The sequence below is a fragment of the Halichoerus grypus genome, chromosome 14 (genome assembly GCF_964656455.1).
Source record: "Halichoerus grypus chromosome 14, mHalGry1.hap1.1, whole genome shotgun sequence".
In the NCBI taxonomy this organism is placed as follows: Eukaryota; Metazoa; Chordata; class Mammalia; order Carnivora; family Phocidae; genus Halichoerus; species Halichoerus grypus.
In genome coordinates, this window is record NC_135725.1 from 13,996,110 (window position 1) to 14,014,956 (window position 18,847).

General features: G+C 36.1%; 1 protein-coding gene across 2 annotated transcripts in view; it reads right to left on the bottom strand.

Annotated features, from left to right (window-relative positions):
- Window positions 1–2,417: 2,417 nt before the first annotated feature.
- The window catches only part of ABHD17B (abhydrolase domain containing 17B, depalmitoylase), a 50,956-nt gene continuing 34,526 nt past the window's right edge, over window positions 2,418–18,847 (bottom strand). For both annotated transcript variants that reach the window (XM_036080037.2, XM_036080047.2), the window contains 3 exons: window positions 11,295–11,764; window positions 6,664–6,843; window positions 2,418–3,956 (listed from right to left, as the gene is read on the bottom strand). In XM_036080037.2, coding sequence (XP_035935930.1) covers window positions 3,737–3,956; window positions 6,664–6,843; window positions 11,295–11,761 — 867 coding nt within the window. In that variant the 5' untranslated portion in view covers window positions 11,762–11,764 and the 3' untranslated portion in view covers window positions 2,418–3,736. The remainder of the gene's footprint in view (window positions 3,957–6,663; window positions 6,844–11,294; window positions 11,765–18,847) is intronic.

Consider the following 18,847-nt stretch of genomic DNA (forward strand, 5'->3'; position numbering starts at 1 on the left):
TTATAATTCAAAAGGATCATTGGTGTACTAGTCCAGATAAATTTGATGAAGAGAAGATATTAAGTACAACTAATGACAATCATATTGTGGATCTTGGCAAAGTTACTTTTCTTTGGGTTTGTTTCCTCATCTGTAAAATGAAGGGATTAAGCTATTTCACATCTAAAGTTTTTAAGATTTAGGAGTTTGTCTGGCTTTCCATAATACCTGTTCTTGAAAAAAATTTTTGTCATATAGAATGTCTAAATGTTGGGGAGCCTGGGTGGCTCAGTCGTTAAGCCTCTGCCTTTGGCTCAGGTCATGATCCCAGGGTCCTGGGATTGAGCCCAACATCAGGCTACCTGCTCAGCGGGGAGTCTGCTTCTTCCTCTCCCACTCCCCCTGCTTGTGTTCCCTGTCTCTGTCATATAAATAAATAAAATCTTAAAAAAAAAATGTCTAAATGCACTAAGAACATTCTATTTATAGGACAGTTGATGTCAGTTTACAATTTTAAAAATTTATTTTCATTTTTCAAGCTTTCTTAAAGTGAGCAATACCTAACATTTATAGAAATCACCAAGAAAAACTACTGCAATACATTCTTACGTAGGATACAGAAGTGGTAAATTTCAGTAAGTTAGAAGTCTGGAAAAGTGTATAGATTATAAACCAATATATTAAAGTTCTTTTTCTGCTTTATGTACTTGAAGATATGGCAGGAGTTATGTACACTGTCAAACATTTCCCCAGGGTTAGGGTTACCATCCAAATTCCACCATGTTGGTATGCACAAAAGACAACTATCAAAATAAGTTATCTGAGGCTACTCTAGCCCAGGTTAAAAATTGTTAGGAGTCTTTACAGATTAATTGGGTTGAGATTTTCATTACATTAGAAACATAAGGTATTATATCAATCAATCAGTTCCATCTCTTCTTTTCTAATGAGGAAACTGGTCCAGAGAAGTGACTTGGCAAGGCCACAGAGCTAATTGATGTCAAGTGAGAAGAGAACCCAGATCTGCTTGCCAATTCTTCTACATGATGCTGTCTTCTGGATGCCACAGGGCAGGCAATGCTCTGAAAAGGTAGGAGAAATCTGAATAGATTATAAAATCTTAAAGGGGACATTACATGGTCCATCTAGTTCAATTTCACATTTACATCTGGAATTTCTTCTGCAGCACTGTGGCAGATGTCATTCCGCTTCTCCCCAGTGATAAGATCCTCTTTGAACATTAGGAGGCAATCCCTTTCTGTCATGGACAAATAATCAGTTGGTTCTTTCTTACACTGAACTCCAACCTGCCATTTTGGAACTTTCACCTAGTTGTACTGAGTCAAAAAGAATAAATTGTACATGCCTCTCAAATATCATTCCTTAGGTACATAATTCTCCAGTTGCTCTTTTGGTTTTAGTTCGTGGGACTCTTTCCAACTTGGTAAAACATTCCAGGATTTATTCTAATTTGTGAATATCCTTTTATTGCATCCTGAAATGAAATTAATATTTACAGATGTGGTCTGACTCATCCTTTGTATGAGATTATTGCCCCATGATGAATTTTTCCACACCCTAAAATTATAGCCCATTGCAACCGGCTCACATGTTATTTCTAGCAAACTAAAAATATTGTTTTTTAAATCTATAAACTTTTGATAAATGCAGTATCATATTCCTATCCATGGCTTTCTATTGTATCGAGGATAATAATCAGGGTCCATGACACCATGTAGGATTGTGCCCCTAACTAATTTGCCAGCCTCATCTTTATGTCATCTGTTCCCTTTGACTTCTGGCCAGGCTTTTTACACTTCAAATGCACTGTCCTTCCTCTAGGCTTCCACATACTGTTCCCTTCAGCCAGCAATGATTTCCCTTGGCCATCAGGTTTAGTCATCCTTCAAAGTTCCTATCAAATATCACTTCTTTGTGCAACTCTTCCTTGCCCTTCTCCCCATGTTCCCCTCCATAAAGTACAATTTACCTGTTACAATAAGCTACAAATCTCCCTCAGCCCTTACTCAAATAGTAATACTTGTGCAATAAGGTATCTGTCTCCTTGGTTACACTGTGAAGTCTATGGGACATGGTTGATGTCCACCTTTATCTGGCATAGGGTATTACATGATTTAGACATTATTTCAATAAATATTTGTTGAACGAATGAATACTGAATTAGTATGATCAATATTTTAAATTTAACAGGTAATCAAAGAAAACACGTAGCTGAACTCTGGGGTGTGGGTCGTATAAAAAAAGGAATTGTACAGGCTCCACAACAATCTTGATAAGGATGAAACCTCTTCAAAAAAAGAAGTGATGATAAAATTGAGAAAACTACACAACTATGTTCTACAAAGATGAATGGTAAATGTTTTCAGTCTTTATGGTAAGGGATGGGAAGCATGGAAGAAGGCAAACAAGCACAGCTGGGTGGTGTATTTGTTGTTTTACTGTTAATTTGACACATCTGAACCAAAGCATTCACAATACTTGATATACTTTGAAGATAATCATATACTATAGTCTTAGACATAACCACAGAACAAGCAGAACAATTAAAACTACATAAGGCCTTAAAATATATCCACAGTGTGTATTATTTCAATATTCATTCATGTACAAATTAGACTACATACCGTTAATTTTATTTTTATTTTACTTTCATTGTTTTATTCAGGCAGGATTCAATCAAGGAAAGGCAACTTAGTTTTTGTGTGTGAGCTTTGTTTTTTACTACATTGGTTAATATAAAAGTTATGAATTAAATGTTCTCTTATCTCCTGTATCCACGAGTGAATCCATGAAATTTTCAGATAGTAATCTAAAACAACAGATCCTATTAAAAACAGCCAAGGTGAAAAACGACCAAGTAGCCAGCCTGTTTGTGGTCTTGAAGAACATCTAACGGACTCTCAGGTTTTCTTATAATGAAGAGTACTGTGATTCTATGAGATTAGTCAAAATTTAAAACAACATTGCATACAAAATCATTCTTGAAGCTCTAAATGCCTTTTTAAATAACAAAAATGAGAATTTTAAGTAGTTGCCTCACAGTACCAAACCTATAAGTCAGAACTAGTTAAAATTCAGTGCTATCATGACTTCTCATTTACAGGTAACTAGTTGGTAAATTAATAGATGGCATAAAAATTAAGACTTACATCATTTTTTTTTAAAGGAGAAAATGTATGATAACCAGGGAATACAGAAAATTCAATGTATTTTACAATAAAATAACTGTTTAAACCTCAATCCCTGTACAACAGGGTTTAGGTCATCTCTAGTGAACTTGCACATTTTCATACAGTTTATTCTGAGTACTTGAATTGCTTTAGATATACAGCTTTTTATTGAAAGAATATTACATTTGTATACCTGGATAAGATTTAGTACATTGAGATGTTTTAAAAATATCTATAAATTTGTTTGATATGCAAAAGCATTTGGCAATACTTTTACAGCATTTGATTTTATAGAATTAAAATTTCATACAGTACTCATTTTGATGTTTAAAAAAAAATTCACAGAAAAAATATAAATTACACAGCCTGACTGCATGATACTGTTATTTCCAGTTTCTAGTTCTGGTAATAAAAACCTTCATTAAGTCTGTTAACAAATCATTACCTGTACATTTATGAAGGCAACTGACATGATTTGCAAACAAAACCTTCAGGTTTTATGTTATTTACCAAAGAGTGCAGTTCAGCAAGAAAAGAAAACCCAGTCTGCAAATTTACAGAGTATTTTACAGATTTACCAGTTCCTGTGACACAAACTGTTTCAACCTTTCAAGGTACTGTCCGTAAAGCTCCACATCATTGTGACCTGCCCCTTCAACCCACAGGGGCTCCACAGGTCTCTGGCAACGCTCAAACAGTGCGAGGCCATGTGAAAAGTCAATGACTTCATCTTCAGTCCCATGAATTATTAATACTGGGGAGGTTATCTTAGAGATTTTGTCAATGCTGTAAGAAAAGAGAAGGGTGTAGAAAGTCAATGAATTAGCTATGAAAAGGAATGTAAAACAAATTTTCTTGCGATATCCCAAAGATCATTCAAATATCAGAATGGTCTTTGAATCAACTCAGAAGAAACGGATACCTCTTGGATTTCAAATAAGATTTAAAAGTCACTTTACATCGTCCTTATTTTAAGATTCCCTGAGGAAGCTAACTTCATGCTCTTCTGTTTCGAGGGAATCATTCGTTACTGTCAACCTATTGCACCTTTCTACAATGTTTAGCACAGAGAAACGTAGGTTGGAAGGAGACAAGGAAACTAAGGAGTATTCAAGTATGTGCTAACTTTATACCTCTCTGCACTCATTTTTGTCTCCCTTAATCTACTAAAATGACAGCAAAATGTTTTTTGTTTTTGTTTTGGGGTATCAACTCACAAAAATAGGAAGAATGCAATAAAACATAAAATTTTGGAGCTGGAAAGCAGATAAATGTGTGGGATAAGAGATTAAAAGTGTAGGGAAAAGCCAATTTTAAGGGGATAGAAGGTAAAGTGAAGAAACTATCCAATTTATACCATGGGATACCCCAGGAGGCTAGGAATTGACATGGGGATGAAGGCAGGTGATAGAGGAGTCTATAGAATTTGTTCAAAGTCTGTTTAAGAAGTAAGTCCCTCTCCTTTAGGTTCTTTCCCCTTCTTTTTGTAGATTGGTAGCTGCACTCTACCCCAAACTGAAGGTTTTATGGACCAGGGAATTGCGAGGCACAGTTTAAGGCAAGAGGTAAACACACATATGTGTAAACACACATACTGCTGCTATGAACCCATTTTCTGTACTGAGTTCCCAGAATGCTGGCAGCCAGGCCTTCAATCCTCCAGGGAGGACTTTTAGAAAGACTCCTTGCTGGAGACTATATACACCTTAAGAGGAAAGATACAGAAATAATGACACAGGATAGGATCCCCAAGTAACTGTTTGGCCAGATCACTGTATAGTGAAGCTCACACTCAACAAGACTTAACCACCTGCTTCAGATCAGCAATTTAGTTTCTCACTTTTACATATGAAGAGACAACCAAGAATTATCAGACATCAGAGAACACTTTAAGTATCAGACAGATCAAAACAATTTTAAAAAGGCAACTTGAAGGAGACATAAACTATACAAAGCGATCTTATAAACGAATTTTAACGCTTAAAAAAAAAAAAAAATCTTTCCAGAGAGAAAGAAGGCATTATAAAATGAGGATACAATCGTGAAAAAGGAAATCAATGGAATAATTCAAGGCTACACTTGGTAAGGAAAAACGCTTGGGTATATTATTTGCTATCAAATGTTCAACAGTCTATGGACTCCCGAGAAACAAACTGAGGGTTTTAGAGGGGAGGGGGTGGGGGGACGGGATAGCCCGGTGATGAGTATTAAGGAGGGCATGTATTACATGGAGCACTGGGTGTTATACGCAAACAATGAATCATGGAACACTACATCAAAAACTAATGATGTACTGTATGGTGACTAACATAATAAAAAAAAATGTTCGGTAGTAAAGGAATTATAACAAATAAAAATAGATTTATGTTCTTTTTCAAACAATTTGAAGTTAAGTGCTGCTCTCTTTGTTGGCGTAGCAGAAATGAAAGAGGGAGCTGGACAGAGATACAGGGGGCAAAAACATTACCCCATTTCCCCAAATACTCCATCATTCTTAGTTTTCCATTAGAAGCAGTATAATGCACATACCTTCCAATATACCATTATCTAAAACATAAAACAAACCCCAAATTAATGTAAAAACAAAAAACCTCCCACAGCCTGCTCATATATTCCCACCATTAGCTTCCCTACAAAAGTGACGCCTTACTGGCTAATGATGAAAAAATTTGCTTTTGAAATGACCCTTGTTGTTTTTATAAAAAAGCAAGTGATGACTCTGGCCTTTGGCCCACCTATCATTCACAAAAAATTCTTAGTATGGCTGCCAATTGGGGAAAAGAAATAAGAATGAAATTTGCCAGCTTCTCACTGCTTGCCTTCTCCTTTTGAGATAAATGGGCCATCAGTTTTTTCCAATTATGAAGAGGAGCTAGAGGAACTTTCATCTTGTCTTGAGAAGTAGTCCTTTCAAATTTGAATAAAACTGTGTTTGCAGATTTTGTGGTGGCAATACATTCAAGTTAATTTAAGACAGAACTTTTTTGCAATTCACTTCTTTTGTAAATCAGCTATCATCAGATGCCATTCACTAATATTCATGCACATGTCTCATTTTCTCTTTTACTCTTCCTCTCCTCCAATATTCTATCTCACTGAATGGTACCATTATTCATTAGCAGCTCAAGTCAGAACCCTAGGAATTACATTCAAGTTCTTTTGTTTAGCATCCTCTATTCACTTTGACACTCGGTTCTATCAATTTCATTTCTCAAATTCATTCTCTTATCTCTACTACTACTAGTTAGTGCCACTCTCTAGGGTATAAGGCCCTCAGCTCTTTTCATCAGGATTACTACTATTCAAATATTTCAGCCTCCTGACTAGGATCCTGCCACTACCCTTTTCAAAAATTAATTTTTCCCAATTTCTATAATACATATACAATAGAAGTTCATGGCTGAATGAATTGTATTATGAATACCTTAAGTGATGAAAAAAAATGCCCTTAAAAATTTCTTTGAATTAAACGATTTTGAATATTGATACTTACTTTGGGAATGCATCAAAACAGTAGGTCTTCTTGGTATCAGGAAAAGCAACACGCATTCCCGAAGTCAAAGGAGAATGAAGAATAACAGCAGCACTCTCATACCGAGCAGCAAGATCCACAGATGGTACTGTCCCTATACTTTGGCCATATATAATCACATTTTCAGGGCGAATGCCATATCTACAAAGTTCAGAAATTAAAAAAAAAAGTGGAGAATTGGACTGATATGAAATATTCAATCATTTTTTTTTTTAAAGATTTTATTCATTTATTTGAGAGAGGGAGAGTGAGAGAGCACGAGAGGGGTGAGGGGCAGAGGGAGAAGCAGGCTCCCCGCCGAGCAGGACCCTGGGATCAGGAGCTGAGCCAAAGGCAGATGCTTAACCGACTGAGCCACCCAGGTGCCCTATAGTCAGTCATTTTCTAAGGACTTAATCTTATAAAGAATGACTTAGAATGAGACAATGTCAACTTTATACTTAAAATATATTTCATAGCCATCATTATCATATTTAATGCTACAATAAAATCTATATTCTTAGCTTATTTCATCTGTTTCATCTTTTGGAAAAATAAATGCTGAGGTCTTTTTTTTTTTTTTTTTTTTTTTTTTTTAAAGATTTTATTTATTTATTTGAGAGAGAGAGAATGAGAGAGAGAGCACATGAGAGGGGGGAGGGTCAGAGGGAGGAGCAGACTCCCTGCAGAGCAGGGAGCCCGATGCGGGACTCGATCCCGGGACTCCAGGATCATGACCTGAGCCGAAGGCAGTCGCTTAACCAACTGAGCCACCCAGGCGCCCAATGCTGAGGTCTTTTAAAACTTCAAACTTAAATGAATTCATTAAATCATTTATGCAATTCAATGTAGCATACTGTTGGCTAAATCCTGAACATAGTACATCAGTTTTTTCCAATTATTTTTAATAGATTGATGTTTAATAGACATTAACTGTCTTATTTTCCATTCAAAATAACAAAAGTTCGTTGTCTAGACATCAAAAGTGGCTCATTTTATTTTTTGAAGTTGGTCATAGTGATGAAAAGTGCTACATATGGTTACTGTACGGAATGAATAAAACAATATATGTATTTTAGCTGAAAGCAAATTACTATTTTTCTTGAAAGTTGCCTTTACTATGGACTAATGATTGGAAAGATAAACATATTGAAGAGAATTTCAAATGCCTTATGATTCAGTTAATTATGAACAAACTTCATGCTAAAATCTCGAGTACTGCCTTTACCTAACCCTTAAAAATGCTGCAGATTTAAATATGTCAACTCACTGCCTCAAATATATCAGATATAATCTATGTTCCAAGCATTGTTACTTGTCTATGGTATAACTGTCCCAACTGTAAACTACTGCAAGTAGAAATGAAGTGCTGTAGGAGCTAACGAATGTGGGGTTAAGGGTTAGAGTGAGATCAAATACGCTTTTCCACTTTAGAAGTCTGAGAGCAGTCACTTCTGGATGCTAACAGCCATTTGCACAACAGCATCCGGTCTTTTGAAAAGGTAATGGAGCTTTCCAAGTATCTAAACATGAAAAAATTGCAAGACAAACCCCATGTGCTCCCTCTGGCCCTTTCCAGGGGCCCAGGGCTCTTTGAACTGCCCAGGTAATGACACACTTCCCCCTAATTTCTTCCAATCATTCATACGTAAGCATTTAGATAGGCCCCAGAGGTTGGGTTCCATCTACTCCAGACTAACTCTAAATATAAGTAAACTGAGAAAAGTCTTTTTCTTTACAAAGACCTGACTAATTCTTCATAGGAGTGAAGAAGTTACAAAAATGAACATCTGCAGCATCAGCATTAACTCTTGAGGCTGTATGGTTGCTGTTAGCTGAATAGCAGCACTGTTGGTGGCGACTATGGGTTTTAGGCTAATGTTAGCAATGGCTCCAGAGTAGAAGCAGATGCCAATTTAGCATCAGAGAACTCAAAGCAGTAACAGAATTTCAGAATAGTACAACTTAGAAAGGACTTTAAAGACCACCTAATCTAGTTCAGCTGCTTATGAAGCAGATGTTCAAAGTCAGAGTAAGTCAGTGGCAGACCTATAATTAGAACCCAGGTACCCTGACTCCCAGTCCAGTGACTTTTTCATTATAGCACACAGATAATGAGCTCAAAGACTGTTGTATTATTTTGAAATTCATCTATTCTGCCCTTGTTCCTCATTCATCAAGTATGTGTGGCCATCAACTATGTTTAAAAAGATGAATTAAGTCAAGACTAGAAATTATTTTATAAAGTTTCCTTCAAATTGACATCAGACAAGAGGAAAACTAGGAAAAAGTTAACCGGGCGCCTGGGTGACTCAGTCATTAAGTGACTGCCTTCGGCTCGGGTCATGATCTCGGGGTCCTGGGATTGAGTCCTGCATCAGGCTCCCTGCTCAGCAGGAAGCCTGCTTCTCCCTCTCCCACTCCCCCTGTTTGTGTTCCCTCTCTCGCTGTGTCTTTCTCTGTCAAATAAATAAAAATTAAAAAAAAAAAAAAAAAAAAGGAAAAAGTTAACCACCTACAAGAGTGGATTTTTTTTTTTAACATAAACTTCGAACACTGAATTGGATACTAGTATGTTCTGGCTGAATAAAGTTATCTTTTCATGTTATGAGAAGCATTAATAATGAAGGCTATCTGCTATTACTTAGCATCCTTAAAAACTGTTCCAATCCACTGAAGTTATACTTTAAAAGAGTGAGTTGTATCTCAATAAATGTCATTAAAAGTATTTATTATCATATTTTCCTGACAGGTGCTATACTATATTCAATTGGCTGAGTCTGGAAAGTGGGAACTCATTTATTTATTTTTGTTTGTAGGACTGAGGGGACTGATACCATTATACCTGAAGCAGATTTTGACTCTGGTCATTTAAGGCAGTTTTTAAGTTTACAAATTTTTACCATTCCCTGCCTCCCCACAACTTGTTACCTATTTCTTATAATACTTACCATTTTTTTTTAACTCATCAGGTATGTTTTCATATCATTTCAAGTGATTTAAGAATCCCCTTTATATGAAACTTTGTAATGAGAATATAGTTTTATTATATATCTTATAGAAGTAAATACTTTTAAAAGTATTTTCCAGAAAAGGTTATGCCTATTAACAAAATTGTGGAGGTTCTAACTGAAACCATCAATATTTATTTATTTATTTATTTAAAAGATTTTATTTATTTATTTGCCAGAGAGAGAGAGAGGGAGAGTACAAGCAGGGGGAGTGGCAGGAAGAGGGAGAAGCAGGCTCCCTGTTAAGCAAGGAGCCTGATGCGGAACTCGATCCCAGGACCCTGAGATCATGACCTGAGCTGAAGGCAGACGCTTAACCATCTGAGTCACCCAGGCGCCCCTGAAACCATTAATATTTAAACATTAAATTAGAAATGATAAAATTTTTAAGTCCTTTAAACTTTAGTCTAAAATACTTTGGAAATCAGGCAGCTTATCAGTGGACAATATGAGGAATAACTTGAACTAAGCTATCTTTATTGTACATGAACCATCTGATGAAAAAAACCCTGAAATCTACAAAACTGAAATATTTTTCAATATTGGTGAGTAGGAAAGATTAAAGCAATTTCTAGTTCTCAAAAATATACTGTTATAACCAAAGAATAACTGACATGGTAAGAGAATTTGCTTAAATGATTTATCATAAAATTACCTTTTGTGTGTGAGATCATCTCTCCAAATTTTATTAGTCCAGAATGCAAAGTAAAAAATCTCACTTTTATAGAATGCTTTAAAAATAGTTCCAATAAAATATCTGTAAGTCATACTTCTAAGAGATTACATAAAATAATGCAAACCCTGGCTTATGATTTTAACAAAAACAATCCAGCCTCTTATACTCTTAATGATAGATTAAGTAAATCATTAGCTAAGTCATGGTTATCTCTCATCCCTTGTTTATTCAAAGTTGCAACATCACACTCCACACGTTTATAAAACCAAGTATTTGTCATCGGCTTAAATTTTAAAGAAAATCACACACATGCACTAATAGACACAAATGAGATCTGTCTTAAAAACTATGCTATTTTTGGGGTGCTTGGGTGGCTCAGTCAGTTAAGCGTCTGCCTTTGGCTCAGGTCACTATCCCAGGGTCCTGGGATCGAGCCGCACATCTGGCTCCCTGTTCACAGGAGGCCTGCTTCTCGCTCTCTCCCTGCTTGTGCTCTGTCAAAATAAATAAAATCTTTTTTTTTTTAAAGATTTTATTTATTTATTTTGACAGAGAGAGACACAGCGAGAGAGGGCACACAAGCAGGCTTCCTGCCGAGCAGGGAGCCCAGATGCGGGGCTCGATCCCAGGACCCTGGGATCATGACCTGAGCTGAAGGCAGATGCTTATAAAATCTTAATAAATAAATAAATAAATAAATAAATAAATAAATAAATAAAATCACTTGAAAAAAAAACTAGGCTACTTTTAAAAATTTAAAATTACAATCTAAGAGCTTAAGTCTTAATAGGTATATATTGGTAAATATAATGTCTATTAAGTACTTCAAAACATGTGTTATAAAAACTACTTCCTTTTTTTTATATAAGACAATTTTAGTCAACCATCATAATAGATGTGCAAAATAATTCCCAATCATGATTTACCTTGTTCTAAGAGCAAGCCAAGCAGCTTCGATATCTGCATAGAGGTTCTTCTCTGTTGGTTTCCCGGAACTTGCGCCATATCCAGAATAATCATATGAGAATATATTACAATTAATCCGTGATCCCAGTCCTATGTAAAAGCTGCTCATCTGACCAAGATCAACAGCATTTCCATGTGAGAAGAGTAAAGTATATTTGGCATTGGGTGAACAACGCACAAACATGCAGGCAATTCTGTTGCCTTTACTGGTTCTAGTCATGAAACACTCAATAGCATCTTTTTCTCTAGAAGAATATTGCCAGTCTGCTCGTTCTGACAGATGTAAAGTCCAGCGGCTTCCACTTTCATCACACATCAAGGTGTAAGTAGGATCAGGTGGCAAAAATGCTAATTTTGAAGCAATTTTCCCAGGGCAAGGCGGACAGCAGAAGAGGCAACATAGCTCACTAAATGAAAGATTATTCATCTTCTGAAAAAGAAAAGGAGATAGCAAACGTTTTAATTATTGAATATGGATTCTGTATTTTCATACAATAGAAGGTTAAAAACAAAGGCACTGGTAAATTCTACTGCTGCTCAGTGTCGACTGCTATTATTTCAAGTATCCTTTGCCTAAACAGGTTTTTCACATCATTCTAGATATAATTTAAATCCTCTGGTGAGGCAAATATTCCTGACCAGGAGATACTCAACTATTACAGGATGTTTCAAATAGTAGTGATTATGTAATATTTAACCAACATATGAAAACTAACATGAAGACTAGAGGTAGTATCTGTTATTGCTCCATAGATAACAGCATAAGAGGTATGAAATATCTTTAGAGTAGTGTGTAATTTCTGGGTTAAGTCAGTGAAAATTCTCAGAATCTCATGGAAAGGTAGGTATTTAACACGATACAGTAAATATATAACGATACCATACACATTGTTCATTTTCATGAATGAAGTGCTTGCTATTTGTCAGGCATTGTGCTAGGTATTCTATGTGTATTACCACATTTAATCCTCAAAACAACCCTGGTGGATCTGAGACCAGAAACTTGCACAGCGTGGGGCAGCAGTGGAGACAGGATTTGACAAGAGGCTCAACCACTGTCCTACATCCCTGGGCTACACTGCCTCAAAGGCTCAGAAAACTATTTGTCTCGGAAGCCTATCATTTTAGCCAGTGGCTCAAATAACCTATAAAACATTAAAATATATGTCTATATATAATTATTGCCCAAATTAAAAAGGCTACAATATGAAAGATACAAAAAAAGTATAAAAATCTGCTAAAATTTCCTATATGGTTACAAGGGAAGGAGTGTGTATAAGGTTTGAAGTCAGAGATAGCTGGGGTGGAATCCCAACTCTACCCCTTACTGGCTGTTTCCCTTGGGCAAATTGTTTACCTTTTCGACCCTCATTGTCTTCCTAAGCAGATGAAGTCAATGTCTGGTTGTGAAGAACAAACACAATGATGTAGTTGGGACATATACTACGGCAATGGCCATACAGATGGCACACTTAAGGATGGCCTACTCTCTCTTGTCTTTTTCATTAATATTTTTAAAGTACTTAGTTGATATTAAGTCAGGAACAAAAAGAGAGTAATACTTGTTTGCCCTACTAGCATTTCCTTTTATCTTGTCCTTTCTCAAATTCCTATCTCTTTTTAGCAGTAAGTGACGACTGCTTAGTTCCAGGAAGAAGGCATTCAAAACAAACACCTGCTAGAGATTTGGTGGCACCTGATCTTCTACAAAAAAAATCTAAACAGGAGGATGGAAAAAAATATATATCATATCATTATACCAAATGTAATTATATATGAGAAGAAATCACCTCAGGAGACTAAAGAAGTGAGATTATGTGGAAAGAAATGTCCTTTTCACTCATTACAGAATCAAAATCTTGTTCATACGCTCAATACAAATGTATTGATTTCCCAAAATCTAGTCCATGTGTTCAACAGACATGTACTAATTTCCCAGTGTAAACTAATTAGGTAGAAAGAAGGAAAAACACACACAGCTAGAGAAACAAACATAGGAGTGATATAAAAGGCTTTACAAGAGTAAGAGAAGGGAAGAAAGTGTCTCTTGGATATTAGGAAACGCCTTTGCTTGCTATTCTACCTTTATTCCTTTTCAACCTTCAAAAAAATATAGCATGAGTAAGTTAATGTCATAGTCTAGTTGGAAAGAGAGACTGATAAAACAGAAAAGACAATGAGGTGTCATCTTTAGTGGTAGCTCTAATTGGCTCTGTGAAATACTGTACTGAGAAGGATTCTAAAGGCATACACAAGGCTTGGCAGGCAAAGAACATGTCATAAATTAGTGATGTCTACTACAGGATTTGGCTACAGATTTATTATCCTGGTCATGAGGATATAGGACCTGGCGAAGAGGATGGCAGGAAAGAAAGTTCTAAGGGTTAGTTTAAGGGAAGGAGATGACCTAGAAAAAAAAGATGAATTATAAGGCACAATATTATCAATGCTATCTGTTTAATAATCTGTCTACAGCTATTTCTTGCTTCCAATTACCTTACAACCAGCAACTGCTGACCCTCGAGAGTCTATTAAAAGCTTGGTTGGGGGCGCCTAGGTGGCTCAGTTGGTTAAGCGACTGCCCTCGGCTCAGGTCTTGATCCTGGAGTCCCAGGATCGAGTCCCGCATCGGGCTCCCTGCTCAGCAGGGGGTCTGCTTCTCTCTCTGACCCTCCTCTCTCTCCATAAATAAAAATCTTAAAAAAAAAAAATAAATAAAAGCTTGTCTGGGTGGCTCAGTTGGTTAAGCGACTGCCTTCGGCTCAGGTCATGATCCTGGAGTCCCGGGATCGAGTCCCGCATCGGGCTCCTTGTTCAGTGGGGAGCCTGCTTCTCCCTCTGCCTTCCCCCGTCTCATGCTCTCTCTCTCTCTCCTTCTCGCTCTCAAATAAATAAAATCTTAAAAAAAAAAAAAAAAAAAAAAAAGCTTGTTGATAATAAGTAAGCTGTACGTAGCTTTATGTTCCTATAATTTATCTCTTGAACATGAAGACTTTTACATATGATAATAACATAATTTAAAAATAAATCTGGCTGACTGAATATATGTAAAACTGCACAGTTGCTTCTGGGGATGAACACCAAAGGAGAGAAGCAGAAGGAGAAAAGGTACAGTGCCAGGATCTAGTCTAATGAAAGGACAACCTGACCTTTTTTTTTTTTTTAAGATTTTATTTGAGAGAGAGTGCACGTGTACACATGAGACGAGGGGCAGATGCTTAAGGACTGAGCCACCCACGCGCCCAACAACCTGGCCTTCTTAATGTCAGTGGAAGAAATTATTCCCACCCCCACAGCCCTAAACCAGATAACTGGTGTCCATTTAATAATAAAAACTTGCAAATTATCACTTTTCTAATAAGAGGCATATGGTACAGGACAGCAACCTAGACTTGCTTAAAAAAAAAGTATACATAAATAAACCTAAGTTTTAGTAACATGAGAGCTAAACAAGTTATTGAGGAAAAAAATTTATTCTTGAAATTTAAAAAAACATTGAAATATCTTGTTAAATTTGGGTAATTTTAAGTCCCATTTGTTTTATATAAAATTCACCTGAATAAAAATATATCATTTATCAGTTATTTCTTGGCTAACAAAATCTTGAAGAGACAAGGCAGTGAATAATTGTAGGGGGAAAATGATAAACATCTGAAAGTACACAACAGCAAAAGACAGATAAATTATTTAATTTAGAGCAGAATTTTTGGACCAGACAAAACAAGGATTTAAAATAGAGGCTACAGGCTGGCTTAGTCAGTGTAGCATGTGACTCTTGATCTCAGGTTTGTAAATTCAAGCCTCACACTGGGTGTAGAGATGATTACTTAAAAACAAAATCTTTTTACTGTTTTTTTTTTAGATTTTATTTATTTGTCAGAGAGAGAGAGAGAGAGAGAGCACAAGAAGGGGGAGCGGCAGAGAGAGAGGGAGAAGCAGGCTCCCTGCCCAGCAGGGAGCTGGATGTGGGACTTGATCCCAGGACCCTGGGATCATGACCTGAGCCAGAGGCAGATGCTTAACAGACTGAGCCACCCGGGTACTCCTTAAAAACAAAATCTTAAAAAAAAAAAAAAAAAAAAGTGAATTACAATAAACCAGTTTTAAAAAAGAGAATACTTAAAGATGTAATGGAAAAATGTCATACAGAAAAATCCAAGTGGAATCCCTGATACAGAGAAATCAGTATCTAAAACAAAGAACCTGATGGATTGGGTACAAGAATCAATTACTGAAGAATGTATTAGTGAGCTGAAAGATCCAAGAATTCCAAAACAGGGAATTTTTCAGGATGAAAGGGATGAAGACAGAGAAAACATAAAAGAAAATTTAAGGAAAATAGAAGTAGAAATACCAGTATCAATAATCTAAGAATTTCTCAGAATTAAAGAAAAAATTCAGCCTGAAATTCCTCAGAGTGCCAAACAGGTATTTAAGAAAATTCTCAAAGGCTAGACAAATTATAGTAAATATTAAGATTGCCAGAAACAAAAATGTGAAAGTTTCTAGAAAGAATGACTGCCTACAAAGGAACAAGAACAAGATGAACATCTGACTTTTTAAAACCAACACTAGAAACAAGAAGATACTGGAGAGAGAGTTTTAAAGTGAGAAAGAAAAAAACCCAAAACCTTCAACACAGAGATAAAATAACATTATAGGGATAAAATAAATTTAGCTGCAGGCATACTAAAACTCAGAAGGCTTACCAAACCGAGACCCTCTTTTTTTTTTTTTTAAAGATTTTATTTATTTATTTGACAGAGAGAGACACAGCAAGAGAGGGAACACAAGCAGGGGGAGTGGGAGAGGGAGAAGCAGGCTTCCCGTGGAGCAGGGAGCCCGACGCGGGGCTCGATCCCAGGACCCTGGGATCATGACCTGAGCCGAAGGCAGACGCTTAACGACTGAGCCACCCAGGCGCCCCTAAAACCGAGACCCTCTTTGAGGAACTCCAGCAAGGACAAAAATAAATCCAAGAGAATTCTATGAATATCTCAAATATGATAAAGAATAGTTAATAATAATGTTTTGTTTTAAAGCAAGCAATGGAGAAAAAAAAAGCAGGAAAGTATATCCCCAAACAATCCAAAATCAAAACTTTGGGGAATACGAATATAAAGAGAATTGGAAGAAGAGTTAGGGATTTAAGTGAAAAATGCGCTGTGTGCAGGCACTGGTTACTTGCCTTGGTCAGAATGGTATTAATATTGGTAAACTTAAGACATGGAAGAAAAATATGACTATTAATGAGTCAGATATAACCACCATAAAATTATAGATTCTAGGATACACCTTAAGTAGTTATAGTTATTCATTATAAATGTCCAGCTTTGACTATTTGTCAGTGTGTTAAACTCAAGGAGTACAAACACAAAGAAATAATTAAGGGCAGATATCAACAAAATAGAGAACAAAAACCAGTATCAACAGATCCCAAAACTGACTCTTAGGTAACTCATTTAATCCTTTCAAAACCTTCTGAAATAGGGACTATCAATTCACCCATTTTCCATTTGAGGAAACAGAGGCAGAGAGTAGTTATGTAACTTAACAACGGTCACACAGCTGGGTAAGTGACACAGAACTGTTATGTGTGGCAGAATGACTCTGGAGCCTGAACTCATAACCACTGTTTTGTGGAAAGAGGACCCACAGAAGACTGACGAACAGAGATAAGCAAAAAACCAAAATACTAAATGAAAAAGAAGACAGACAGACATAGTTTTTAAAATTAAAATAAAAAACCCCAATAAACCAAGTATGTTTGAGGATATGAATTAAATTCTTGAGTAACATAAAAGAACAAAAAACCCAACCCAATTAAAAAAATGGACAAAAGATTTGACATTTCTCCAAAGAGCTACAAATGGCTAACAAGTATGTGAAAAGATGTTCAACATCATTAATTATTAAGGAAATGCAAATGAAAACCACAACAATACCACTTCATACCTGCTAGGATGGCTATAATTAAAAAGATAGGTAAGACCAAAATTGATAAGGATATGGAGAAACTGGAACCTTTATACACTGTTGGTGGGAAGTAAAATGGAGCAATTAATTTGGAAAACAGTTGACAGTTCCTTAAAAAGTTTAAACACAGAGTGTTAACATTTGACCAAGCAATTCCACTCCTATGTACATATACAAGAAAAATGAAAACCTATGTCCACACAAAAACTTGTACATGAATATTCACAGTGGCATAATTCATAATAGCCAGAAGGTAGACACCATCCAAATGTCCATCAAGTGATGAATGGGTAAACAAAATGTGGTATATCCACATAATGGAACATCATTCAGTCATAAAAAAAAACCCAAAGTACTGATGCATGGTATAAAGTAGATGAATCTTGAAAAACTTATACCATGTGAACGGCAGTCACTAAAGATCACTTATTGTATGATTCCATTTATATGAAAAGTCTAGAAAAGGAAAATCAGTAAAGTCTAGGACCCTGGGATCATGACCTGAGCCAAAGGCAGATGCCTAAACACTGAGACACCCAGGTGCCCCTGATTACAACTTAATAAAGCTGTTTACTGTGGTGCCTAGCTGGTTCAGTTGGTAGAACATGGAACTCCTGATATCAGGGTTGTAAATTCAAGCCCCACACTGGGTACACAGATTACTTAAAAAAAAGCTTCTTACCTTCCTCACACCCCCCCACCCCCGCAAACAAGTCTATGGAAAGCTAAGGTAATTTTGCAAAGAAAGACCTAAAGTATGTATGTATTTGCAGAGTAGCTGGGAGTTTTCTCTCCCAGGTATTAAGAGAGACTACACAAAGCCAAAGTAATAAAGACAGACTAGTGCTGACAAAGAAACAAACAGACCTAGTTGTAACAGAATACAGCGCTTATAAACAGACCTATGTATAAATGATAATCTCCTATGACAAAGCTGGTTTCTCAAAGCAGTAAAAAAGGATGAATTCTTTAGCAGGATGTGCTGGAAAAATTCACATATTTATACAGGCAAAAGTAGTTAGAGCCCTACATCTCAGTATGTATGCAGAACACAAACTCCAGGTGAATTAACAGATCTAAAAGGCAAAACTAATATAACTTAAAAAAAATCTGAGAGAAAATATTGGTAGATTTAGCTTCACTCAAAGATTTTTATTCAGTGAAAAATGCTTTGGGAATAATGATTTTCATCCAAAATTATCAGAGTTGATATCTTAAATATGAGGAACTTCTACAAAAACAAGAAAAAAAAGGTATCTCAGAAGAACATATGGGCACAAGATATTAATAGGCAATTTACAGGATAAAAAGGCTATCAAGTATATTAAGAAAGGCTACTCTCACCAACTATCAGAAAAATGCAAGAAATATCACTTTAAAGCTATAAGAAAAATAAAAATTAGAAAACTAGTAATATGAAGTACTGGTAAGAACAGGGGAAAATAGGAACCATTCTGTGAACTGCTTGATAAGCTATTCTGTTTACTTATGACCCAGAATTCCACTTGCGTAAGTACTCGAAAGAAATACTTGCAGA